We start from the raw sequence: 26,548 nt of genomic DNA, 5'->3' as shown, positions 1-26,548 counted from the left end.
ATCACTTACTCATTTGACACGTATGGACGTCAACAGGAATTGGAACTTATTACTTTAAGTTCAATTGCACGATCAAGGGTAGAATAAAACATGTAACTTCTTTAATGTTTGTGTAGCCTCTTAATTATATATGTGTTCGTCGACAAACCCTAGTTCTCGGATACCACTTATGAACATGATAGGTACACAGAAGTGAAAGGTAAAGAATCTCATAAAACATTGAGTAATTCATTAAGTGAAAAGTTAACAAAAAGATCGATAAAAAAAAAAAAAGAACTATGCGAGGCTACATTAGAAATCTTACAAAATAAAACATGGCATGAGTATGGTATCTATGGGACTTCTAAGTCACACATGAGACAAGGCCCCTTACTATACCCAAAAACATACAAAAATGTCACTTCATAAGCAAAAGTGCCTCAATGATAAATAAGGCTCACCACAAGAATGAAATGAGTAGAGTGCCTTGTGAGGATTAGTGCCGCCCTGAGAGTCCATACGTGCATCACAAAAAGATGCAGTACCTTGACAAAAGAGAAGTGATTACATGTGAAATAGTACTCACATGATGAGCTGAACCCAAATATAAGAGAATGTAAGTTGTACTAGCACCAACTTATTGCTATACTAAAGTACAAACCAACAAACAAATTTCTTGTCATGTATTTACAATGGCAGCAAGAAAATCTGTATTGTACCATTGAATTTTACTATTCTTTACCTCCTTAAAGTGCTTCTTTAGGAGGAGTACTGGAGGTATTTCCATCTAGATGAGATATAATACTTGGAATGCGGTGGATATGAGTTGCTGTAAAAGGGGGATTTATTACATATATAAGCATCTAAGCTAAATAAAGATGAAAACATGATTTTGCTGATTATGATTTACCTTTGTGTAACTGTTGACATTTTGTTTCCTCATTCTTCATTTTGTTCATATGATAATGTTGATTTTGAATTTCTTGTCTTTTCTTATGAACTTGCAGGAAAAAAGTTGTAAAATTTGTGGTGATATAGGTTCTCAAGAAGCAATTATTACCTGCTATAAGTGTAAAAATGTTGACGTGCACCAGTAAGTTCTCTCTCGATTTTTAGCACGTAAAGGCAGTCAGGCAAGCTGAAAGTCATGATCTCTTATCCATTCTTGCTCCATCACCTTGTGCCATATCTATATGTTCATTGTAAACCTCAAACATTGTCCCAATCCCAACCCATTCTTTTTTGATTGACTTGCCATTTCTAAGGGAGAAGTTGATCTTTTGACACAAGGGGCTGCTCCTCTTGAAGGAAATTGCGAGTTAGATTATCAGCTTTTGCTCCCCTTTTATTGAAACTTAAATAGGGATGAAAAGTGGAATAGAACTAAAAGCTTAAATGGAAGTGATATTACCTCTTAGGGAGAGTAAGGACCTCTTCGAGTTGTCTAATCTTTCTGGCATTCGAATCCTAATAGTATTGGGTTCCACCTAAAGGATACATTGATTCTTTCATTAGAATGTTGTGGCATTTAATTCTATTAAGTACATAGTTCTCTTCTTATTTTTAAAAAATCTGCTTTTCTCTTCCTTTCAGAAATTGCGTGACGGGCTATTATGTTGATGCACCAGTGGATTGGTGTTGTGAAGGATGTGATACTGACAAATGGATAATATCTTTATCACATGGACTAGAAAATGTGCAATCCGAGGAATCCTCTGCAAAGATTTGTCTGAGTACTGTGCAACCAAAGAAACATAGTAAGTTTCCTCGTGGGAGTAGGAATCGTATTAACTGGGAAAAGGAGGTAAAGACTGGGAAAGCCAGATATCTACCTGTTGAAGAAGCACTTGGTCTGCAATCAGGCATGGAGAAATTTGAATCACCACTGGTAACTACTGTGTCCTCAAGAGTTGTGTCAGCCGAATCCATGGCAATCGTGACTCAAGGGCATTTTAGCAATCCTAGAGTTCAAATTTCAAATTCTTTTCCGGAGAAGAGTGCAATGCAATTATCTAAAGGTTAAGTGTTCACCAACATCTTTTGTATTCATTAATTGGTTTAATTTGTCCTCTTTTTATACCTCTAGTCTTTAGAAATTTCATTTTCTATCATTTACTTTTGTACTTTCATCAATTGATGTAGCCTATTTTTTAGGTCCAGCTGGTTCTACCATTATGGAGCATAGGAGTCGCAATGATGTGAATGAGATTCGAATGATGAATTCATCTACGACACACCCTTGTGATCCTGCTTTAGTTCCTTCCTGGATGTAAGTATCCTTCATGAATGCACATTAATTTCCAATATAGTTTAACACAGGGTAAACTGAGCTCCACAAAAGTTCAAATTCAGCAAGTTAGTCTTTTGCATATTTCTCTCTGGTTACCTTGTGACTTTTTTTATGGCAGCAAGTTAGTCTTTTGCATATGATTTTAAGAAATCCCCCCTGTGGAATGGAAAGGTTGCCCAGAAAATTAGTTGGGGTGTAAGCAAGCTCTGGGAACGTCATTAGTATAACTAAAGAAAATGAATAGGACTTTGTATAATATATGCCTAACTATGGGAAAGAGTTCTACGTACTATATATTTTTGTGTCCTTGAAACTCGAATATGCGTTTCGTTATTCGTCGAAAACAGAGAAGTTTCCCTTTGATTATTCTACGTACTATATATATATATTGAAGATCTTTTTTTACTTGAAGAATTGGAACAACTCAATAGGAATACAGGTTCACTTCCCTATAATAATTAGTCTCTCTCTTCTTTGCATTTTAGGGGAAATTTTGACATCTTAGGTGCGCTGGAACTTGCACCTGGGTTATTCAATAATTGTATTCAGGCTCATCCTCCTTGCAGAGTTAGACGTAAGGTGTATGAGTTCTCAGGGCTATTGCCTGATACTCTTAAATTTGAACTAGTTCCCCGTGGGGATATCTGGGCAGGTCTGTTCAACAGTCATTTTCCAGATAAAGAAGACATAGGACTCTATTTCTTCGCAAGTGAGAGAGAAAGGTCAGCTTCTACCCTATATATCTATCCCGAAAAGGGATAGGGGTGCAAAGTAGAAGTGCGCCCTTGCCCGGGATTATTTTTACTAGAAATTGATTTGAATTTCCCATTATCTGTAGGTCGGAGAGATATATTTCCCTGGTGGAGTTCATGCATAGCAAGGATTTGGTGTTGAGAACTCTTATCAATGATGTTGAGTTGATTATACTGGCATCCACAGCCCTGTGCAGTGATTCTCAAAGTACATTTATAATCTCTATGTTCTTTTCTCATTTTCTTATTCCCTTTCATGAATTTTTAGGTAATATGTATATTCAATTATGCTCTGTAGAAGATCAATTTTCCTGTCTATCCAGAAGATTATTCCTTTTTAAGTTGGCAATACTTGTTTGGTTTTGTTTGAATATAAATGCTTTAATGCGGTTAGTCATCAGGCCAAGCTGTAGAAGTACTGATTGTACAATCGGGGGCTGAAAAATATGTAACTTGGATTGTTTTATCTGTAGTTTATGTGCCTTGAATGTAAGTTAAAATTCTGGAGCTGCATCTCACCTTGTGGATGTTCTTGCAAGATGGAACAGTGAGCACTTCCTATGGGGATTATTTTACCGCACGGGACAAGACACCGATGGATGTGCTGAAGGAGGCAGCAACAAAGTGATTGATATGGAGATAGACATGATAGCTGGAGAAGATGTAGGAACGCTGGACATTGTGCTCCACTCATGGTTGTAGATCTGTTCACAACGAGTTTTCTTCATTCAGTTCTATCTTCTTCAGTCTGTTTTAGTCCAGCTACTTCTGTCTATCTTGATGCTTGCATCGTCTATCTGACTCGTATCTTTTGGTTATATCATCCGACTCCAGTGTTAGACTCCTCATACAATTTGTCACAAACACAAATCAACAGTTAGATTTATGGTCAATATGTGAGTACTGAGTTCTTTAATCGTTGATCGCTTGGAATCCTATTACAGTTATGGTCAGTATGTGAATTTAAAACGGAACAAGTTGCTTAAAACAACTCAGTTGGTATGGCACAGCCTTCACTATCTTCAACATTTGCAAATTAAAGAACAAATATCACTGGAACTGAAATGGTTGAAGACATTTTATTGGAAAGATACGTTTCCTTGTGATATGCTCTGCATTCTGAAATGTTTGAAGACACTTTATCGATGATATGCCACTCATCCATGCCCGAAAAATGAAAGAATTAAAAATCCTTTTTATATATTTCAGATCACAGAAAGATGTTTCTCAAAATTTAAATGAATAATCATGAATTTGCTATAAAGTTTGCAGTTTGAAATTGGACTAGCATTTAACACTAATGAATAATATAGAATAGAACTCGTCTTTCTTTATAAGGAATGTTGAACATTTACACAACTTTTTTATTATCAAACTAATAAGGGGTTGCACGTGAGGATATCTTCGTCACACGCTGCCTACATACCCCAAAATAAATCCTATAGAGGGATCAAGTCCACACCACGTACTTCTTTACATATATTACAAATCATTTTTTTTAATTATTGATCTATGATCTATTTGTCAGTACCCAGTACCCTTGCACAAGTTTCGTTCTCTACTTCCTTCAGATCTGGCAATTGTCTCACGAATTTATGATTGCCGAACTTGAACGTTATCTTCCGGATTGGTTTGTGTAGAAGGGACTTTGAACCACTTTTCTTCTTCCTTGTCTTTGCTGTGTTAACTAGTACTATGGACGAATTCTGCAGAAAAGGATGGTTCAAGAGCACATCGGCAGTCCAACGCGAACTGGGATTCTTCACAAGACATCTCTTCAGAAAATCTTTGGCTTCCTTTGACAACTTTGAATTCTGAAACTTAGGTTTCTCAAACGCGATTTGGTGCAACACATGATCACCATCTCCGTCCCACAGCGGTGTCCCTGTAATAAGCTCATAGACAGTGCAACCAAGAGCCCAAATATCAATGTGTGGGCCATAGTCATAGTTAAGCACCAATTCAGGTGCCATATACCTTTTTGTTCCCCTGATCATCAGTTCCTGTTTTTCTTTGACGGCCTGTTCAAAAGTCATGGAAAGCCCGAAATCAGCAATCTTGGCAGTTTCTTCTGTGCCCACCAGGAGAATATTGTCAGGCTTGATGTCGCAGTGAATAATTCCATTAGTGTGAATGCAACTGAGGCCTAAAAGAACATTCTTTGTGTGTTTTTTAACTTCAAACTCGGGCAATGAATTGCAATTGCGAAGTCGATTGGCAAGGCTTCCCCCTGATGCATACTCCAGCAATAAGTTGTAAATGATGACTTCATCTTCGAATGAGAGATTAGCTCCGAAACAGCGAATAATGCACGGAGAGTGTTTGAACATACCGAGAAATTCCTCTTCTTCTTTCAACGATTGAGAATCACTGTAGATGCAAGACTTGACGGCAATAAGAGAGGGAAGAGTAACGCCATGAAATAGTGCATTGGAGGTAGAAGCTAACGAGACGACACCAAATCCACCTTGACCAAGAGTTGTGCCTCTCTCCCACAATAATTCCGCCATATATTGAATGTGCAATTTATTGGTAGTATACTATAGTAAATGTACGTACTGAGGAGAGTAATTTATAGATGATGTTACTCTATTCCTATTGTAATTTGGATTAAACCTTTCTTATCCCATTTCCATTCCTACACCAAAATGGATTCTCACAGTTTAATTTCTTAAAAAGATGAAAGTTTCTAATAGTTTCAAAATTTAACTATAGGTTTGTTTCCTTCTACACTATTCTTCTCGTCTGTTTCCTATTCTTTTTTGCTTTTATTTTCCTAAATAAAATTCTTAAACAAGATATTTGTGAAATAATTTAATTTATTAATCAAATTAAAGAGCATAATTTAAAGGCGGGAAAATCAATATATTTTAATTTCTTTTCCATTAATAATAATAAATAGATTTTAAAAAGGATTATTAATCAAATTAAAGAGCATAATTTTCGGGAGGGAAAATCAGTCAGCATAAACAACATGTATACATACTATTTATACAATACTATATATTATATATATACAGACGACTAATTTTTTTGGTTCATGGTGCCCTGTTCGAAATCCATGATGAGCATAGTGGGTTCAGATTTGGTTTTAAAGCTGCTGGACATGTGAGAGCACATAGTGAAAAGGATACACCAATAAACTTTGGGTAGTCCTGTTTAAGAAATGAGTTGCAATCATAATATATCACATAGCTATTTTAAATTGCAAATAATTATTTCTTGGTTAGTCTGAGTTCTTGAGCCGAATAAATTGGTTTGAAATATTTTTAGACTAAAAAGATGAATGAAAGGTATTTGTGAACCATTTTTCATAGGATGGGATATTTTTGGCCATTTTCCATTAGCTTAATTAACTTCATGATAAATGGTTTACAAACATTAGTTTGAATAAATGGTAAACCTGATTGTGTCCATATGTTTCTTAGAATCGCATTTACACATTTTTTTAATGAGCCACCTTGTCACTAAATACCTAAAAATATGAAAGAAGAAAAAAAAACATAATCAAACTAGTTTATTCATCTCATTTCCTGACAAACCACTAAAAAGAAGTAAAATAATCAGTTCAAATTAAGATCATATGACTTGATAAAAATAAGTTAATTCATAAGAAAGAACATGACGGCTTCTTCACTTGGATACAACTTTTTTGTCCATGCAACTTTCTCCTTACATTATCTCTTGTATTTTTATTTGTTCTTACAAGAACTATCAAAATCCATATCCATTTTGCCAGAGAAATAGAACAACAGCTTTGTCACAAAAGACCTGAAACAAAACCTGTTACGTGTTTGCCTTGAAAAAAATCTTCTACACTGCACTAATTCAAGAGGACAACCAACAAGATCAGAAGAAACGCCACTCAAGTGAGAGTGGCAGTAAGAGCATCAAACTAAAAATGCTTTAACTACAGAAACTGAGCTTCTTCATCACTTTTGCATAAGCCAAAGGGACCGTAGCAGGTTGCCTGAGCCGACGTTTTGATTTCTTAGACTGCACCAAACAATAAAACCCATTTAGCACCACATTGAAGAAGTCATTACTGAAGTTCATGACCAATGCAAGTGTACAAACACAACAACATGCAGATAATTCAACTGAAGAAGCTCAACTTCGTGTAAGCGCTCAAGAATCTATTTTTAGTGGTAAGTGTGTCATTTTATTTATATGAACAGAAAACATGGCAGTTTACTCCAGAACATTTTGACCTTTCTATATTTCTACAACCAAGAATCTACCAGATAATCAAACTTATCAAGTCCATGAGTCCTGGAACTCTATTTTTTTTTAGACTGGAAACATTTTGTATTCCACAGCATTAAGGGCTATGCTGGCCACCTCCAAAATGTTGTTAGGCTGGAACTAATTTTAGAAGGTCAAAAGTCCTGGAAAATCCAAAGATTTGCCTTCCAAAATCAAGTGATCTCAAAAGCTATAGCTTCCTAATCCACTCAATGAAGGCATAAAAGAAAGTGATTGAGAAGTTGCGATCTCACAACAGACTTCACCTTGCTAAGGAAATTTTGAACTTCCTATTACTCTGAACAAAAAGAATTACCACATAGTTAAACATAAGTGAAATCGCAGTTAGACTAGTTCAGCCTAAAAAATCGCAAGATTAAGTTCTCGTATCAAATGTTGTTATTAGTTATTACTGCACCAGAGTTGCATTTAGCTGTGATGCACAATATTGTTACTAACTATTTTACTATGGTCCAAGCAATTATTATTATCAAATAAATAAGTAGCACAGAGGGCAGGCAGGAATTACGTTTCTGCACTTTTAAAAAAAAGTTGTTTTGCCGCACCCAAGAGAATAGCATAACAGTCTAGCGCTCAATGAAGAGGACTGAGAATCATGAGGTCTCCGGTTCCCAGTGGAGACAAAAACACTAGGTGATTTCTTCCGTATGTCCAAGCATTGCTGGACAAAGTTTCCTGATATCTATGTTCGTGAGAGGTAGCAGGTATCATGTGGAATTAATCTGGATGTACACAAGTTGGCCCGGACATAAAGATTATCAACGACAAAAAAAGATGTTTTGCCAAATACACAAGTTTCCACTTTCCACATCAGGAAGATTCTGCCCCGCTCCCTTCCTCCAACCCACCCCAAAAAATGGTTTCAGACGTTGCCCTTACTCGCCGAAGGCAAAATGCACAACTTCATAACAATTAAAGGCTAGCAGACTTCTACCATATCAAACTACATGTGTACATTAACAAAAACAATCAATGAACTGTCTCTCAATCCAAAATTAACTAGTCTATGCTTTTTAAATCTTATTTATCCATGCCCTCTCTATTCAGATTCATTTTATTACTAATGCTAATATCAGAGAATATATCATAGTTAGACAGTTTTACACTGGTGGTCAACATCAACAGTCAACCACCACATTTCTTCTCCTTTATCCAGGGCTTGGGACGGATATTCTTTGTGAAACTCACCTATCAATTAACTATGAAGTAGATTCCCTACTTTTTCGTATAGTACTTGTATGCACAGAATCCCTTTCCTCATAAGAAATTGGTCTTTGCATTTGATTATATTATTTATATGCAACAATATCTAATTAGGGAAAAAGTGATGACAGATGATAGGTAAGAAACAAATGACAACCAATGAATCAATCAATCACGCCTCAAACTCAAATTAGTTGAATCAGATATATGTATTTTCTTTCTCCGTTCTGTTCTATTCAAGTATATCCAAGACTTAAAAATTTGTATTTTGGTGCACAATTTGAACACATGGAGCTAATGATGAATGGGTGCAATGTATCTGAAAGTGCTACAGGAATAGTGGTGTTTAAAATTTGCTTAGGGCTCGACAAAGAAGAAAATGAAACAGTAAGAAGTGAAAAAAGATTTTAAAGAACAAAAAAAAGGAAGAAGACAGGGTGAAGAAGATTTTTAATAATTTCTAAAATGCTTATTCAGTCAAGTCTTCTAAAAAATAAAGGGATACAGAAGTGTTCTAGTGAAGAATTTAGAGGATAAATGACGCACAAACAGATGCATCAAAACAAGTACTGCAACAGAATCGTATTCACCTGGCACTTTTCAAGCTGGTATATAGCAGCACATGCCATATGTTTTGCAGCATGCTATCAGAGGTTTTTTTTTCTTTGGGTTGATAGATCAGATAATTTTTTACAATGACAGTGCCTTTAAGATCAGAGGATGGTTTATTAATTGGGATGAATTTATTTTTGATAAGTAATTGGGTTCGATTATTTAAGTAACTTTTATTATCTGTTTCCTATTTCTTTTCTTTTTTTTGATAACCGAGAAATCCGTCTGTAACCCGCCCTTTAAACCAATCACAGCCTTCTAAACTCGGTGGATAATGGGCCCACCCCTCTACCCTTCTCCACTTAAATACCAGGCTTCGCTTTGCATGGTGTGGGGATTGAACCTGCGACCTAAGCCACAAATCCTCCACCTTTTGCCACTTGAGCTAGGCCTTGGGGGCAATTCTGTTTCCTATTTCTTAAATATCTTCTTCCTTAATCTTTCGTCCAAATTAGCTTGAGAATTAGGAAATACAGTTTTTTTCAGGATAAAGGTTGTCTTTCAAAATTAAAAAAAGAGCTATTATAGCTTGTAATCGCTCAACTTATTATCTGTGATATTTTATCAATTTTCTTGAACCCCCTTTTATTTGACAAGGTAACAGACAAATTCTTGAACCCCTTCTTTATTAAGGGGATAAAAAGTCTTTTAATGTACATGCATAAACACTTTATGGAGCAATCGATAAAATTTCACTTATCAAGAAAAAAATCTGTGATAGTTTGCCTCTGGTCCTGATGTTGTATCCCAGAACTTCTTTCAATCAATCAACTAAGCCTCTATTCCGAATCAGTTGAATTCTTTGCTAAAAACAACCCTTTTAAGCATTTCCCCTTATTTGCCTTTAGGAAATGAGGGTTTCACATGAATCAAAGTAAAACTCCTACTTCCACAATCCCATATGTATTACTTGGAATCATAACTAAAGACGGCCTACACAAACATGTCGGGAAACAGGAGTAGAAGAAATCATTACAAAACTTGATGGACAAACCAAACATCCTAATGAACACATTAAATGGAGGAAGAAATTAATGGTGAAAATAAAGATAGTTATCGTAATAATTTCAAGCACTATGAAAAGTAGTGATGAAGATCAAATGAGCTATTTCAAGAATTTGATTTTGATACATCAGGATTAGATCAGGGAATCAGAATAATCCTCCAGTTAATGATATTCATCCCCCATAAAGATTATCCACTTCCTATTTTTAAAAGATTGTATTTAACTTTTCAGACACTACCAGTGCTCTCCAACTCTTTGATAAAAATTCTACAAGTCCAACAGACAAATAATATACATGTCTGGAGAATTTGATAGAAATACTTGTGGTCCGACCCTTTTTACTAAAATATACGAGTTGTGGCAGGAAAAAAACCTGCTTCTCAGTAACGAGTATGAGTTTGTCTAAGGTTCAATTATCCGGTCGGGGTTAATCTTTAAGAAGAATAATATGTCATCAATGAAGCACGCAAATATAATTTTAATTGGGGATGCTTTATGTACATCAAGTCATATTCAGCTGGAATAATCATATAAAGGTGAAGACATGAAAGACCTTGCACGCATGATACCTTCAAAGCAAATTATCATTTATCAGAGGAAGGGGAGAAAATGTTCTTAAAAAGTTATGATTACCCGACGAGCTGTAGATGTAACTTTGGAAAGACTAACATAAAGTTGTTTCAGCTAGCCAACAAAAGGTAAAGGAAGAAAGGATGGAAAGGATGGAAAGGACATTCCCTAATTCCTACTCAGCATGGAAAGCGAAGACTTGAGCACCAGCTTCTTTTTTCCAACCTAAGGACAACTGAATGCTGATAGAAGAACAGATGCGAAGACAAGAAGTGCGGCAGAATCATTATTCACCACTGTGGCAGCATTATAGTTGTGGTCCTATAGCACTCTTCTGTAGGGCATGGATTCTTAGTTCAGATTTTATTTTTCACTTATTCTAGGCTACATTTTATTATTTGGTTCCTAGCTGTTTTCACTTCCTTTCAAGTAGTTTGTTAGTCAACCACAATTAGGTAGTCGCTTCTTGATGACAACATCTTTTTTGTCCTCTCAAGCACCTCGAGTTGCCTTTTTATTCCACCTCAACCATTCTCATTCTTGATTCATATCTAGATTCACTTCCCAGAATTCTCCTTGAAACATTTCCTAATCTGTTTAGGCTCCAACATTTGGAAACTCCAAATTGAAGATCTCACACCAAACTTCTGTACTCCCTAATTTCTTTCGTTTTTTTGAGGATAACTGCCTATTCCCTAATTTCTTTCTCCTAGGTAGGAATCACAATCTATCAACTAAAGAGAAATAAACCTCGCAAAATTCGCGGTAAGCTTTAAGTTCATTACATCTTTGGACCCTAAATCAGTCCTGGATTGCTAAATCATTTCAATATATTGAGCAAAATTAACCCTACAATTTCAATAAGTTTACAAACTTCTCTTTTATAAACCATTGTGTTCGGGCCAACTTGTGCACACCTCGACTAATTCCACGGGGTACCTACTACCTCCCACTAGAACAGTCAATAAGTTTTCAAACTTCTACATAGCTGGATTTTTAACAGAGATGCTTTTTGGGAGTTGTTAAGCAAAGCATACAGTACAGAATTTGACTGTAACAATAACTATAACAGCTAGGAACCTTCCAACTCCTTGCTAAACAGTAACTAATTAGCTTGCATGGTGGGAAGAAAGATGAGTGCTCTCACAGAGAAACATTCTTCTTTTCACAACACCCCTCCCCTAAAACCCTGGAAGAGTTCTGGCAAACAGTTAAAAGGGGGATCAGTTATTGATCCTTATTAGTCGAACAGTCAAGCAGTTTTCGGTAAACAACAATAAGACAAGTACCAAGTCAAACACATAAGTGATTGAAATTATACCCTAACTCACAGGCATTAAGGTAATATTAACAACAATTGAGTATCCATGTATACCGCATTTCGCTTAATTAATCAAAGCTTCCAAAAGAACAAGAGAAAAGCTGACCTTTAAATGTGCATTGTGTCTCTTCCCCTCTTTCCAGCGCCTAATCTGGCCATCCTTCATAACACGAAATCTGTCCTTATAAGACCTAATCCAGTAGGAAGAAGTACTAATTATCTTCAATATCCAACACAAACTTAAAGACAAATCAAATTAAGTCATATACATACGAATAAAATTTCATTTTGATTTTCTTGACTTTTGATGTGATTGGAGTCATCGGCTTCCTGCTTTTCAACTTCCTTTTCCTCTGTTTCGCAGTGATGTACCGCACTTGCATGAACTAGAAATCAACAATCAACTCTAAACAAGTAAATAACAGAAAATCCCAATAAACACACAACAGACACTAAAAACTATTAAACACGGCAGAAATCAACACTGAACAAGTAAATAACAGGAGAAGCTACAAGCATTCTCAGCTCCACCCAAGAACAATCATATGAAATCAAGGTCACATTTTTGTTAACCCCTTTCTCTTCCCTTTCATTTTCCAGCACTTAGACTATGGCAATTTACGTAATTAATAGCAATTAAACTAGCACATTATACTATTCTAAGCATTATCTGCATAGGCAAATCCAAGATTTCATGTAATTGGGGTTTGGAGGTCCACTGCAGCCACTACTCCTCTTGGGCAATTGTACGAACATAATATAAATACACACTCCAATAAGATGAAAATGAAAAAAGAAGGCAACTTACAGAAAGGGGGAGGAGAGACGAGTGAGTGGGGAACGAAACAGGGCCACCATGGCAAAGGGGTTTAAAGGTGGGAGAGAGTATTGAATGTGTGAAGGGTTTGTTAATAATGGGATTGGTAGCAGTGTGGAGAAGACGATAAGGAGGAAGAGGGTGGTGATGGGTATTTGGAGTTGAACGGAGAGCGGCGAGGGATCGGAGCTTAGAGCACCATCTCTGCATCTTTGCTCTCTATTTGGGACTTAGGTTTTTTGCTTTCGATTGTAAGAGCCAAAAGAGGAGAGACACCATCATTTTTAATTTGGGGAGTCATTATGATATTTTAACAAAATAAATTTCAAGAGAAATTATTTTAGTTATTAGGAAAAAAAATTGGAAGTTATGTTTTATAATTATTTATTACTTGCTTCGGTAAACTTTCTTATATAATTATTAATTAACTTTTAGTACTTAATTCTTCATGTAAAAAGTTTTTGATTTATAAATTTTTATTTTATTTTTGTAAAATATATTTTTTCCTTTTTTTTATTTTATAGTGATGTATTGCATGAAGCAGAGATGGAAGTGAAGATCAATACAAAAGTCATACAGCCAAGAGAGAGAGGGGAAGTTTCAAGTAGCTTGGGTCAATATCCAAGAAAAGGGGAGATTGATGATAATATCGATCATCATATTAAAGCTAAAAGCAGAAATGAAGGCTCGCATCGGGTTATGTGAGATAAAAATATGTCACCAAGACTTAAATATAAGCTCTAGAGAGTTGTGATACCTACATTGTTTTATAGAGAAGATGTTGGCATGTCAAGAATGCACATGTTCAAAATTAGATGAGGTATGAGGATGTTCATATGGATGTGCGGACATACTAGCTAGGAGTGGTAGGACTAGGAACGAAGTTATACATGACAAAGTGGGAGTAACCTTCGTGACGGACGTAAGAGCAGCAAGACTAAGATATTTCGACATATAAGAGGAGGTATATGGAGGCATCAATATATAGGGGTGAGAGTATGGCTATAGCAGATTTTAAGAGAGATAAAGGAAGGTCAAAGAAGAACCGAGGAGGTGATCAAACAAGCTATGACACATCTTCAACTTACTAAGGACGTGGTCCTAAATAGAAAAATTTAGAAATTGAAGATTAAGAGATTAAATGATAGTAGATAGTTGTGTGTTGTAGTAATTTTACAAAGGAGAAATAGGGGGCTAATCTCCTATTCTCGTGATCTTCTCTTCATTAGTAGTCTTACCTAGTATTTGCATTGAATGTTATTCTTCATTTTTACTACATGTTACTTTAATTACTTTGTTTATCTTGTTATTTTATTGTCGTTATTTTTCTTTCATCTTTCTTTGATTACATTAATTTGAACTGAGGATTTATCGAAAATAATTTTTCACAAAAATAAGGATAAAATTTACATACATTCACTATCCTTCAAACACGCACTACGTAAACTAAGTAAGGAAATAAAACTTTCATTGTTAGAATTTTTAAAAGTTTGATACTCACAAATAAATTTTGCGATTTGTCGAGGGTTAGCTGAGGATGTCATTTTAAAATTGTGGTTAAATTTGAAACTATTCAATAAAGATTTGACCCATTTACTTTATTTAATAATGTTTTAAAAGGTTGAAATTGATAGAATATGAATTTTTTTTATAATATTTCATAATTTGGTATAACAGTATAAAAGTATACATATATAAATATCTCTTATACACAATTGTACAAAATAAATAGACTGCAAGTACACAGGATTGTGTAACCTTTGTATGTGGTGTATAAACATTATTACAAAAAGAAGTTGGCTCTATACAATATGATAACATACTCATTGTAATTCTATAAGTGGAATCTAAAAATGATATAATCTAGACAAATCTTACACATATACTATGGAGATAAATGTTGTTTATGATAAATTTTCTTTCAAGGAAAACAATACATAGCATAAGTTGATTCTGTCTTTCTTTGATAAGAATCAATACGAAGTCCTTTGGGTTCGATCCGATTTTTTTAAGAGCCACTATATTATTTGTGCGACCACGTACACTTGTGTGTGCAATTGGGAGCAACAAATTTTTGACGCCCCACCTTGTATTCATATGAAAGTAGACAAAATCCAAATCCCACAGCAATAAGTAGCCAAATTAGTATCTCGCACACATGTTATATAAGTACCAGTAGAATTAAAACAGAATCAAGAAAAGGCATAAAATCATTGCTTGTATATAGATTGGAAATATTATACAAACAAGACACAAAGTAGAAGTATTTATAGAATGGATCATATCATTCCAGAGAGATGTTATTTCACAATGAAACACTAAGAGAAATATCTAGACATGTATATGGTGCAGTTGTGAGATATTCTTACAGGATTGGAGACATGAAAACGAGTTTTATTAGAAAAAGATCGAATTGACTCATATCATCCTCGTCCAAGGAAGAAAGTTCTGGCCTAATAGTACATATATTGTTGTGCATAAGTGTTTAGTCTTTCAATCTTCAAATTGATGACTGTTTTGATTATAACTACTATGTCATTTCAAGGAAGAAATTGTACCAGAATGATCTTCATTTCTGTCAAAGGCAACAATAATTGCTTCCAATTGAGAGAACAACAAATATTTTATTCTATGTTCAATGTGTAAGTAGGCATAGCTCCCAGTATAGATAATCGAACATCACTGCATACATACCATCTTTAACTTTTCAACCAAATCATGGCCAGGTAATCTTCGTAATATCTCAATAACAACTTCTTTGGGTATAGAAATGACATCTTATTTTTTATTTCCCTTGATTCCCTTTGAGATCTTTGTAGACACACAAATTTTATTGGATTTAATTCTTACAAATTTTGGATTAAATTCATGTGTTATTTGGGTTGGTTGATTAATTTGGGTTTTACAAATAAATAAGTCAACTTTTATTAAATTAAGTCCAAGGTCCATTTCACCTTGAAGCCCAAAACCACGAGGTGATGTCACGTGGTCAAATGAGGCCCAAAACCATGAGGTGATGCCACATGTTGAAATGAGGTGGTAGTTCCAGTCAAATGTAAGAACCAATCACAATTCCCCAAGTGTCAAAATGACATCCTTTGGCCAATCATAAGCAACTTTTTCCACCCCACAACTATAAATAGGGGATGAATATGACATTCTAAGGGGATGAAGAAAGCTCTTCAACAAGCATTCTGCAATTGGAGAAAGCTACAACACCAATTGCATAGTTCTTCGAAGGAGTGGTCAACAGAGTTCTTCCCGAAGATCGACTTAAATGACGAAGTGTTTTCCGATATTTCCGGAGATCAAATACATCTCAAGGAGGTGTACATCATCTTATATTCAAGAAATACACTACTGAAGGTCCTCGAATCACGGAGAAGTTCAAGAGAGAAGAATTAAGAAACAACAGAATTGTACTCACAAGATTCATCAATAAAAATCACATTTTTCTTTTATTTATTTTGTTTACAGTAAATTTGCAGCGCTTACGGAAATTTGTTACGAACAATTTTAATTCCTTTTTTTTCATACTTCTATTTAGAAATAAGCAAATTTCACTCATCATTCTTTCTATGGATTATCGTTGTTGTGGTCGAAAGAAATCGGACTATGGTTACTACAGTCGAAAAGATTCGACTATCTCCACGCCTTCTTAATTCTCAGATTCCAATCGGTGGAAGAATAATAAGGCACAATAAAAAGGATGCCAACATAATAAAGTGGTATTCTCCGATTCTGATTCTAAATTCGATTTCGATTTTGATTCTAATTTCGATTTCGATTTCGATTCCACGGGGTAAAAGAATAATAAGCACAATCCAGAAAACTATCGACAAAATAAAGAATATTTTTCAAGAAAATTATGATCATCATCGGAGTCGCGGCCCTTTGGGTAATATTAATCACTCTATTTTGTTCATTTTGTATATAGTTTGAAATATTTAGAATTTCTTTTAATATAATTCCTTATAATTTGTGATATAATTTCTATTTTTTATGCATAGCTAGAAACTAGTTAAGACCGTAAGAGTATTATTCAGGTCTATCATCACAAAGTTGAACATATTTTTTTTTTAAATCTAAAAAAACTACAATTGCTACTCTTTGAATGCATATTGAAAAAATTAAAGTGAAAAATTGTTATGGTTTTAAAAGTTAGAAAAAACTCACAAATATTTTTTGTGATTTGCTGAAATATTTGATAAATTCGATGGTTGAGGTTTGTTGAAGATGTCCATTTTAAGATTGTGATTAAAATTTGATTCTATTCAATATGAAAAATTGAGCTTTTTTGATGATGTTTCCGTGGATTGAAGTTGATAGAAGAGAAACTCATTTTTTAGTAGGCGTTTGGCCATGCGATACCATATCACGATATAGAATCGTGAGATGAAATCAACATTTGGACATGTGATTTTACACTGATTCCATCTCATGATATGATACCATGAGATGGAATACCATATTCTCCAAAAATCATAATATGGAATTTTTTAAATACAAAAATTGACCCACAAGTTTATATTTTGTTAAAACAACCCACATTATATTTACTAAACATTTATTTAATATGTAAATCAAATTAATAATCACATCATTACTTTTTAAAATTTATTATTCTCACCAACATAAAATTTATTATTGCTTTCAATTTGGTGAATATAAATGATAAAGTAAAAATTGATTTGGTGAATATAAATACAAACGGAGGGAGTAATATTTTTTTGGTTTTTCATAATAAAAAAACTTCTCTTTCGGCTACATATGAAAATGTTTAAAGCAATTTAATATGAAAAAAGAAAAAATTGGTGATGTATGTTTGATAATCACTACTTCCAATATGTTTGATTTTAGCACAAAATTAATGCACTGAAAATGTGTAATTGCACACAAGTGTAACAAGGCATGAACCATATGATATTGACACACAAGTGAAAATTGTCATAACTTGTACAGTGTTACATAATTATTTGCGATAATACCAAAGGGGTGATGAAATATTTATGGTCTATGAGCATGAAAATATAGTTGTGAATGATATTGACTAACAAATCGCTCAAAGTAACAATGTTGGTTTGTTTTCTCGGTCACATGATAGAGAAATGCAAGTTCAACGTGAGAAGATTGTCTGTACTATGTGAGAGGATTATATTAAAGACTAGCACACTACAATTTATGTTCAATTTTTTTTATTGAATCAAAGTTTGATCAATTAAAGTTAGATGAAACAATCAATTATATAAGTGAGAACAGGTAGCTTTGTAATAATTTATTATGCGATTTTATAATTTTTTGTTTATTTGGTAAGATTGAATAAACAATTGGGGTTATTTTAATAGTTTTACAACTTATGACATTCTGATGTTTATGAGAAAATATACAACACAAAAATTTCATATCGCATGTCCAAACAAAACTTTAACTTTATCTCATTATTCCATATTATGATAGTATATCATGATTCCATATCGCATGGTCAAACGGACCCTTATAATATTTCATAATTTGGTATAATTAACAATGTAAAAATATATATAAATATCTCTTATACACAATTATATACTTGTATACAAAATTAATATATTATAAGTGCATGATAATGTATAATCTTATATGTTAGGTGTATAAATATTATTACAAAAAAAAGTTTGAAAATAAAGGTTGTTTTCGTTAAATCTTTGCAAAAAAAAAAAAAACAATACAAAGCAGAAGATTGGTATATGGATATATCTTTTAAATATGATTAGGTGAGTGCATAAATTATATGTTGGCTGTAATATATGTTTTAAAGAAATTTTGTACTCCCTCCGTTCCATATTATAAATCACCCCTTTCTAAAAATAGCTGGACCATAATATATGTCATTTTATAAAATTTATGCATAAATTATCATATTTTTTCCCATTATATCCTTGATTGATTAATTAATTAATCTTGAAAATGTATTACTTTAACTAACCTAGGAAATCTACAAGTAATTAATTTCATTGGGAGAGTACTTCATTCATTAATTAACTACTTTCTTTATTCACTACTTATTCTATAAAATTTAATTTTGAAAACAAATATCAACAAACAAATTAAAACTAAAAAGATGAAAACAAATTAAAAATAATCTTGAAAGTTGAAGCTTCAACAAATTTAATCAAGGAAGATGACATTTCAAAAAGTTCAAAGGATGTAAAAATAGAAAACTCAACCAAAACATGTGAAGGCCAAATTGAGAAAAATCAAGATCCAAATAAAGGAGTTATGCACCATTTAAATAAAAAAACAAATAATTTGTCAAACTAGAACTAAAATTCATTTGTCGTCTAATTTCATTATCAATAACATTAGATTCAACAGGAAAATTCAGATCAATTTAAAGTAATGGAATTTGAATATTTTGTGATGTTTTCATGTTTGCTTTAAGAATTTATATATAAAATTATGAAAAAATATTTTACACAAAATATATAGGAAAATTGAGGTGGGAAAAACTTGATTTTTAAATTTTTTTGGATCAATTGGTGAAAAATTTTGGCTCCAAAAAGTAAAATTTAAATAGTCATCCAAATGCATTTATATTTTTTAAATTTAACATTCCATCATTTATTACAAAGTTGTCATAAGCAAACATTAAATAAGGACATAAGGGTAAAATTACCTTATTTCTTAATGCAAGTGCAAATAAAAAAGGTGACTTATAATATGGGACGGAGGGAGTAATATTAACGGCAATCCTCTCTTAATTACAATACATGGAAAGGAAATGCCATTTTCAATATTCGTATTCGCAAAACACGTACACTTATTATACGTATACGACAATTTTTAATATTAATATAATATATCTTTCAGATTTTTTTTTAAAAATCACATGTATAAAGCACACGAAATTAAAGGTGATTTTATTTTCATTTCATCTGTAAACTTTTTTTTCCTCAACATTTACCTAGTTAATAAAGTATATCAAACTCAAACAATTATCATATTTCGCCGCAATAATTTACCACCTTAATAAAGTATATCCAAACCTAAACAGTATTATTTTGAAAATAGTTTTCACGAATAAAATATTACTCCTATTGATATTGTCATCATATTATATTTATTTATTTATTTGGAAAATCACCACTTCATTAAACAATTGAAGTTGTACAAAGAGTTACTATAAATATTTTTTTGTACTTAATCTTATTAAGTGTCACGTCTTTACTTTTTCATTAAATCTTATCTTTCTTCATTCACATATTATTATGGTAAATTTTTTATCTATATTTAGTATTTACATTTAAGTAAACGATTAACTTTAGGCATTTTAGAAGTAAACTTGAACTTACATATTACTATATTATAATTATGGTGAAGTGAAAAATACTATTTTTAAAGACATTTATTTTTTATTCTTTGATTTAGTCTTGACCACTCTTTGATAGAAGAGTGGATTGTCAATATTGAGTAATTAGGAGGACGTGGCACGTGAGTACACAAATAATTCTATTCCTCGTTTGCCGGCGAATATTCCACGCTGCAATAAAGTGGAGTAACAAAAACATCATAAATTTTTAAAATTTTCTTTTTTGACTTCTACCTTACTAGTTTAAACACTTCTTTTTTCTTCTAATTTTAATTGCAATAAAATATAAAGAAATATAATTTTATTAATAAAAATATTGTAAGCGTAAATCTGTTTGTTTTGTTGATTCTTTTATTTGGATTTCCTTGAGATTTTTTATATCTCCTGTAAAGAGGATATTGTAGATTTTCTTGAAGTATTTAGTTGTCTAGAAAAATATATTTTTTAATATTTCATGAATTTATGAATTTTTTTGAAATATCTCTTGAAGGAATATATTCCTCTTTCTATAGACATAATCTAGGACTTACTCCAACAAAATTTCGATGTATATAAGCTTATTCAATATTTCAGTAGTATTCTAAGTATCGATGTTTTAATGATCGCAAAATAAAAGTTGGATTTTCAAATATAGGGATTAACTATCCTGGGATAAGTTGTCCCAAACATGACAATCAAATAAGAAACAATTTTTTTATCCCATCACTATTTATTTTCATCCCACAAATTTTTTATCTCATCACTATTTATTTTTATCCCTCACACCAAACGACTCCTAAATGATTGATAGTATTATTCTTATATATTTTACTATAATAAATAAGTTAATTTGATGTGATGCGGTATCAATTTATGATGGTGAATTTCATAGACTAGAAAAAGGTGGATGGAATGTGTCACCGTTAAATCAATATAAAATAAATTATTTATCGGCGCTCATGTCTCTTCAGATTCCTCGCCGATGTTCCCTCTCCCTGTCGTTTTCTTTATCCAAATTGATACCGCAATTATATCTTCATGTATCCATAATTTAAAGAGTTTTTTTATATAAAAAAAGTACACTAAATTGAAAGAGTCAAATCAAATTACTAGTTCGAGAGTTAATTATTTAAATTTATTCTAGTTTATAATATTATGAATTTTACCAGATTTTGGATTTTAGATACATGTATCTGGCGCATTCAGTTAATTACATTCAAATACATAGAATCAAAATTATCTGTAATTCATTTTAGATCTATACATTGTATCTAAGTGAATTCATATGTATTTGACTCTCTTGCTCACCTCTCTCCTTATATTTGGTATTCCAGATACATGTATCTAATGTGATTCACATGTATTTAAGGAGTTAATATCTTAAAAGGTCATTGAACTATGAGAAATTATCTAGTAAATACATTAAACTTTGTTTTATATCAATAAAATCACTTAACTTGAAGTTTTTATCTTTAAAAATCACTCAACTACATTTATCATTAGAATAAACTTGAAATAGCAAAAAAAAAAAATTATTTATGATTTATAAACATGAATCTCATAAATAAACAATTTTCTAAACTCTGTATTTAAGATACATATACTATCAAATTTATTTTAATGATAAATGTAATTTTTATAGATAAAGACCTTAAGTTGAATGATTTTGTTGATATAAAACAAAGTTAAATGACTTTGCTAGATAATTTTTCATAGTTTAATGACCTTTTATAATATTAACTCTGTATTTAAGACACATATACTATCTCGCTCGCCTCTCTCCTTTAATTTTTCTCGTTCGCCTCTCCCCTATTTTAGTGTATTTGGTAGCAAAAATACATGTATATATGTATCTGACTAGATATCTGTAATGAAATTATTAATTAATAAGATAATATGTAATTATTTCAAATTATAGGGAGAATTAATAAATATAGTAGTATTATTTGTCTAATTAGATAGTTTTTCCATTTCGTATACACTTTATTTCGATTCTTTTGTAACTCATAATTATGTAAAATTATGTTAGTTGATATTTTTTTTCATTAGAGACAAACTAATAAGAATCCCTCCTCACTTTAATATTATATATATATACGTTATACTGTTTCATTTAAAAATATTAAACCATCAGAAGAGACATCTTTATTTATTTAAAGTTTGTCAAATGGAAACTCCATTTGATTCTCTTCTTCTCTTTATTGAATTTGTATCCTTGTGATCATTGAGAATTCTTGGAACATTGTACTAAAATTTGAGCTATTTTTGTTGCTTAAATTTCAGTGTTTGTGGGAATAGTATATATGTATAATGCAATTGATGGGGTGGGAGGAGGGGAAAGTTATTTGTATGAGAATGATGGGGTGATGATGACAAGAGACCCAAAGCCAAGATTGAGGTGGACTGCTGAATTACATCAACAATTTGTTGATGCTGTCACTAAGCTTGGTGGCCCTGATAGTCAGTACTCTCTTTTAATCTTGTTTCATTTTGTGCTAATAAATGTTTAGCCATCTTTTTCTACTTTCTGTGTTGGGGATCACTGAATTCACTTGCAACAATAATAATAATATATACTCAGTGTAGTCCCACAAGTGGGGTTTGTGGATGGTGGTGTGTATGTGGACCTTACTTCTATACCTTGTGAAGGCAGATCAGAGAGATTGTTTTCGAAAGACAATTACTGAATTCATTTGTAGTTCCAAACTTATTTCTCTCAGACTTACAGTAGTGCAACTTTTAAGTAGTAATGAACAGTTGTTATGCTCCGATTCGAGTGGCTCTTTGATTCATTTTAAATTTTGCAAGTTGGTTTGGAATGGTGTTATGTATGTAGTAGAGAGGTATTCTTTGGAAAAGAATACTTTTTGCAGCCATTTTAGCTCTTGATTGTTACTTTATCAATTGAATGAGTATTTTCTATGCTATTTGGTTAATCTCAATGAGTCTACCATTAGATTGACCCCAATTTTGTTTCTGATATCCTGCTATTCATTGATCCACTTTTAGATCGATGTCCTTTTTGAGATAAAAGTTGTTAGTTGAGTGACTGTCTGAGAAATTAACTTGGGAATATGTGGAAAGGACTAAAATCATGTCAAGGCTGTCAATTCTGCTAATTGGAGTATCCTCTTATCTCTATTGCTTGAGATAACTTTGTCCACCTTTGACTTAGATTTAGCTTCAGGAGGTAAACTAGATAGTTAAAATATGAATTTTACATGCCTTCACTTGCTTGTGCTAAGTGAATTCTTGCATTTGAAGTCATTTTTTGTTATACGTACGGTGATGTTTGATGGAAGGTCTTGGATTTACAGAAGCAACTCCCAAATTAGTACTGAGGTTGATGGGCATGAAGGGCTTGACACTATACCATTTGAAGAGTCATTTGCAGGTAAAAGTTTGTTTCTATGCCTTGTTTTTTTCAATTTTTTCTCTCTCTGATAACCACTTTGGATGTCTTTTACCTTGTATTTTCAGAAGTATAGACTTGGACAGCTGGCCAAGAAACAAAATGCAGCAGAGGCAAACAAAGAGAACAGCGGTGAGTTTGCTATAATTTTGAGAATTTCCAGCAAAGAGCATAATAATGTGCTACATAAACCCTTGCCTATTTGATTGTAGAAATAGTCAACTTTGTATGATCTTTGTATGTTCGTTAAGGCTTCTCGTGTGTAGATTCGTTATGATGAAATCTTATCATGATTGCATTGTGTTCTCGAATTTCACAGGGGACTCCTCTGGACAGTTTGGTTTGCAGTCCTCAGGCCCCAGTACCTCTTCATTAAGTATGAACTTTATGCAAGGGTAGGTAACATGTTGTGTGCGATTGGTTTGCTAATGCCTCAATAGACCTTATTATTAGGCTTACATTTACTCGGTTAATCTGTTGACTTCTCGCTAATGAATGGCACCTCTGTCTAAACAGAGAAGTCCCAACCACGGAGGCTGTAATGTGTCACATTGAAGTTCAGAAAAGATTACAGGAGCAGCTTCAGGTATGCATAAACTTATTTACTAGCACCATTCGTATTCCTAATGAGCGTAAATCATGAAAGCATACAAACATTCTAATCCTGTTCTTCTAGCTATGTTTAGTCAACATTCATTGGCTTTAGGTCACCCATTCTAATAGCAAGATTAATTCTCGCTCTACACAGGTGCAACAGAAACTGCAAATGAGAATAGAAGCACAGGGTAAGTATTTGCAAGCAATATTAGATAAAGCTCAGAAGAGCCTTCCAGATAACATGAACTCTCCTAGTGCACCGGAAGCAACAAGGGCTCATCTCACTGCTTTCAATTCACCTCTGTCAAATTTAATGGATTACACGGTACATGGAGAGAACCGGGACAACAACATAGAGCAAAAGAAGGATATGAATCTTTATAAGCTCAAAGAAGATTCCATTAATTTCGATTTGAACTCCAGAAGTAGCTATATATGACTATCAATCATTGTTCTGTCCACACAAGATTATTACATAGTACATTATTTGCTCAAATTTTTCATTCATTGAAGAAACACGAATTCAAACATATTGAAGCTAATTAAGAAAGCGTTTTAGATATTCGTCCATACGAGTATAACAAACTTCAGGGTAGAGAGCAGAGGCTTCTTCAGCATTTTGTCCAATTTCAAAGTTAGTTAAACAACCTTCATAGAATATGTGGTAGAAATGTCCCACTCCTACCTGCCCAGCATAGTCCATTTCTGCATCAAATACCGAGTCAGATCTCTCTATAACAGTCGTTCTCGACAATAACATTTTACTATAATAGTTAAGTTTTCTTGTGGAAATGATTTTTAATGTTATATTATATGTTCTCTGTAATAACGTTTCACTATTTCACATGAGTCTTGTTCTTTTGTTTTAGTGAGAGCGAATGTTTTTGAATTATTAAATATTGTTTTGAAAAAAGTGAGTAAAGATTCTTTTAGTACAAAAAATTAAATTAATGAAAAGCATAACTAGGAGGGAACAATTTTCGGAGTGCAGTTTTACTACATTCTTTTGAACTAAATTAATGCACTTAAACTTTTGCAAGCATCAATCAGATACTAGTAAAATATATTATAATAAGATCTTCTTGAAATTATATTTACATATTCAACTGCATAAGATGTACTACTATATATTACAAATTCTTACAGTTAAAGCATATATATATACATATATATATTTATTTATTTTCTCTTTCATGTTAAACAAATTTTAACTGTTATGCTAAATCAGTTTAAAGATATTCTTAACACGATGTAATATTGTTTGCCTTGGTCAAACCTGCACAACTTTTCCTCAAAACGCCTCACAACATTAAGAGATTATACACCTTATATGTAACTTCTCAATCTTTTCAGCTATCAATGTAGAACTTGGTTCACACTCCCAACAGAAATCTTATTATATAAATGTTATCATATATTTAACACCACAAGTTTTAAAAATATTTTTCATTCTTAATTTTTTCATCGGACCAAACTATATCACATAAATTAAAAGGCCGAGTAGTTATAAGTACCTTTCATGGAAGATAGGAAATCTTGTTCAGAGATGCTAATTTTCTCAAGTTGTGTCCCTTTAAGCTTTTCCCACTTGGCTATCAATTCCCTTTGAGTCATAATGTTTTCTGGTGGTCTAAGGTACACTGTCTTGTTCATTGTCCTTGGATCATCTATGCTTTTTATAGTGTATGTTGCCACGTCATCCTCATCCATGTACACCACTGAATAAAAATAACCCAAATAAGAAAGACAAAAAAGAGAGTCAAATTTTACAAAATATAAAAACTATATTATAAGTACTTTACTTATAATAAAAGCTACTCCATTCATTCCATTTTATAAGATATTATTTATTTTTCATCTGCTTTGAAAAGAATAACGACTTTTTTATATTTTGAAAACTATTTCACTTTGACAACCCACTCCACCCTTTAAAGGCACTTTCTTTTATATATCCGTAATCGGTATATAGAAATGTTGCTACTTTTCATATCTTATATTATATATTATTTGTCAACGCTATTAAAGTATGTCTCAAATTACTTGTTAACTTATAAAATTAATATGTTATTAGTTGTTTTTTTTATTTTTACTATTAAAATTAATTCCTTTTGAAAATGTAAATAATATCAATCGCCTATATAAATATTATAAAGTTCCAAAAGAGTTACTCTATGGGTGTGTTTGGTATGAAGGAAAATGTTTTCCATGGAAAATGTTTTCCTAGAAAATGTTTTCTTGGAAAACAAGTTGATTTTTGACTTATTTTCTCATGTTTGGTTGGTGATTAGAAAATATTTTCCGGAAAAGATTTTTAGTGTTTGATTTATGAATGAAAAATATTTTTGAGAAATATCTTTTATTTTTACTAGAGTAGAAAATAATTTTTGAAATTGAAA

General features: G+C 32.5%; 5 protein-coding genes across 7 annotated transcripts in view; 2 read left to right on the top strand and 3 right to left on the bottom strand.

The window, feature by feature from the left end:
- The first annotated feature begins 1,578 nt into the window (after window positions 1–1,578).
- Window positions 1,579–3,767, top strand: LOC107061694 (uncharacterized). The gene is made up of 4 exons (XM_015311404.1): window positions 1,579–2,248; window positions 2,755–2,991; window positions 3,108–3,229; window positions 3,560–3,767. Exons 1-4 carry the CDS (start codon window positions 2,154–2,156, stop codon window positions 3,721–3,723), a joined length of 618 nt encoding a protein of 205 aa, XP_015166890.1. The 5' UTR covers window positions 1,579–2,153; the 3' UTR covers window positions 3,724–3,767.
- A 771-nt stretch (window positions 3,768–4,538) lies between these two features.
- Window positions 4,539–5,531, bottom strand: LOC102597880 (mitogen-activated protein kinase kinase kinase 3-like). The gene has a single exon (XM_015311402.1). The coding sequence runs from the start codon at window positions 5,529–5,531 to the stop codon at window positions 4,539–4,541; it is 993 nt and encodes a 330-aa protein (XP_015166888.1).
- Window positions 5,532–6,566: 1,035 nt separating this feature from the next.
- Window positions 6,567–13,116, bottom strand: LOC102590900 (uncharacterized). The gene is made up of 4 exons (XM_006353639.2): window positions 12,808–13,116; window positions 12,273–12,385; window positions 12,106–12,190; window positions 6,567–7,017 (listed from the first exon to the last, which is right to left on the bottom strand). Exons 1-4 carry the CDS (start codon window positions 13,024–13,026, stop codon window positions 6,928–6,930), a joined length of 507 nt encoding a protein of 168 aa, XP_006353701.1. The 5' UTR covers window positions 13,027–13,116; the 3' UTR covers window positions 6,567–6,927.
- A 9,170-nt stretch (window positions 13,117–22,286) lies between these two features.
- Window positions 22,287–24,710, top strand: LOC102589796 (myb family transcription factor APL-like). Of its 3 annotated transcripts, XM_015311442.1 has the most exons (7): window positions 22,610–22,986; window positions 23,153–23,333; window positions 23,461–23,537; window positions 23,624–23,687; window positions 23,875–23,950; window positions 24,072–24,141; window positions 24,304–24,710. In XM_015311442.1, the coding sequence occupies exons 3-7, from the start codon at window positions 23,490–23,492 to the stop codon at window positions 24,589–24,591; spliced, it is 546 nt and encodes a 181-aa protein (XP_015166928.1). In that variant the 5' UTR covers window positions 22,610–22,986; window positions 23,153–23,333; window positions 23,461–23,489; the 3' UTR covers window positions 24,592–24,710. The 3 variants fall into 3 exon arrangements, with proteins under 3 accessions (XP_006353697.1, XP_015166928.1, XP_006353699.1); XM_006353635.2 differs by lacking the exons at window positions 22,610–22,986; window positions 23,153–23,333 and adding an exon at window positions 22,287–22,603; XM_006353637.2 differs by lacking the exon at window positions 23,153–23,333.
- Window positions 24,506–26,548, bottom strand: part of LOC102590543 (isoflavone reductase homolog) — a 6,601-nt gene continuing 4,558 nt past the window's right edge. Inside the window, exons 3-4 of the mRNA XM_006353638.2 lie at window positions 25,667–25,870; window positions 24,506–24,857 (exon numbers count right to left, since the gene is read on the bottom strand). Of these exons, the coding sequence (XP_006353700.1) occupies window positions 24,691–24,857; window positions 25,667–25,870 (371 nt within the window). The 3' untranslated portion in view covers window positions 24,506–24,690. The remainder of the gene's footprint in view (window positions 24,858–25,666; window positions 25,871–26,548) is intronic.

The sequence above is a fragment of the Solanum tuberosum genome, unplaced genomic scaffold, assembly GCF_000226075.1.
Source record: "Solanum tuberosum cultivar DM 1-3 516 R44 unplaced genomic scaffold, SolTub_3.0 scf00158, whole genome shotgun sequence".
Taxonomy (NCBI): Eukaryota; Viridiplantae; Streptophyta; class Magnoliopsida; order Solanales; family Solanaceae; genus Solanum; species Solanum tuberosum.
Note: the sequence above shows the minus strand (reverse complement) of the source record. Positions and strands in the feature narration are given on the sequence as shown.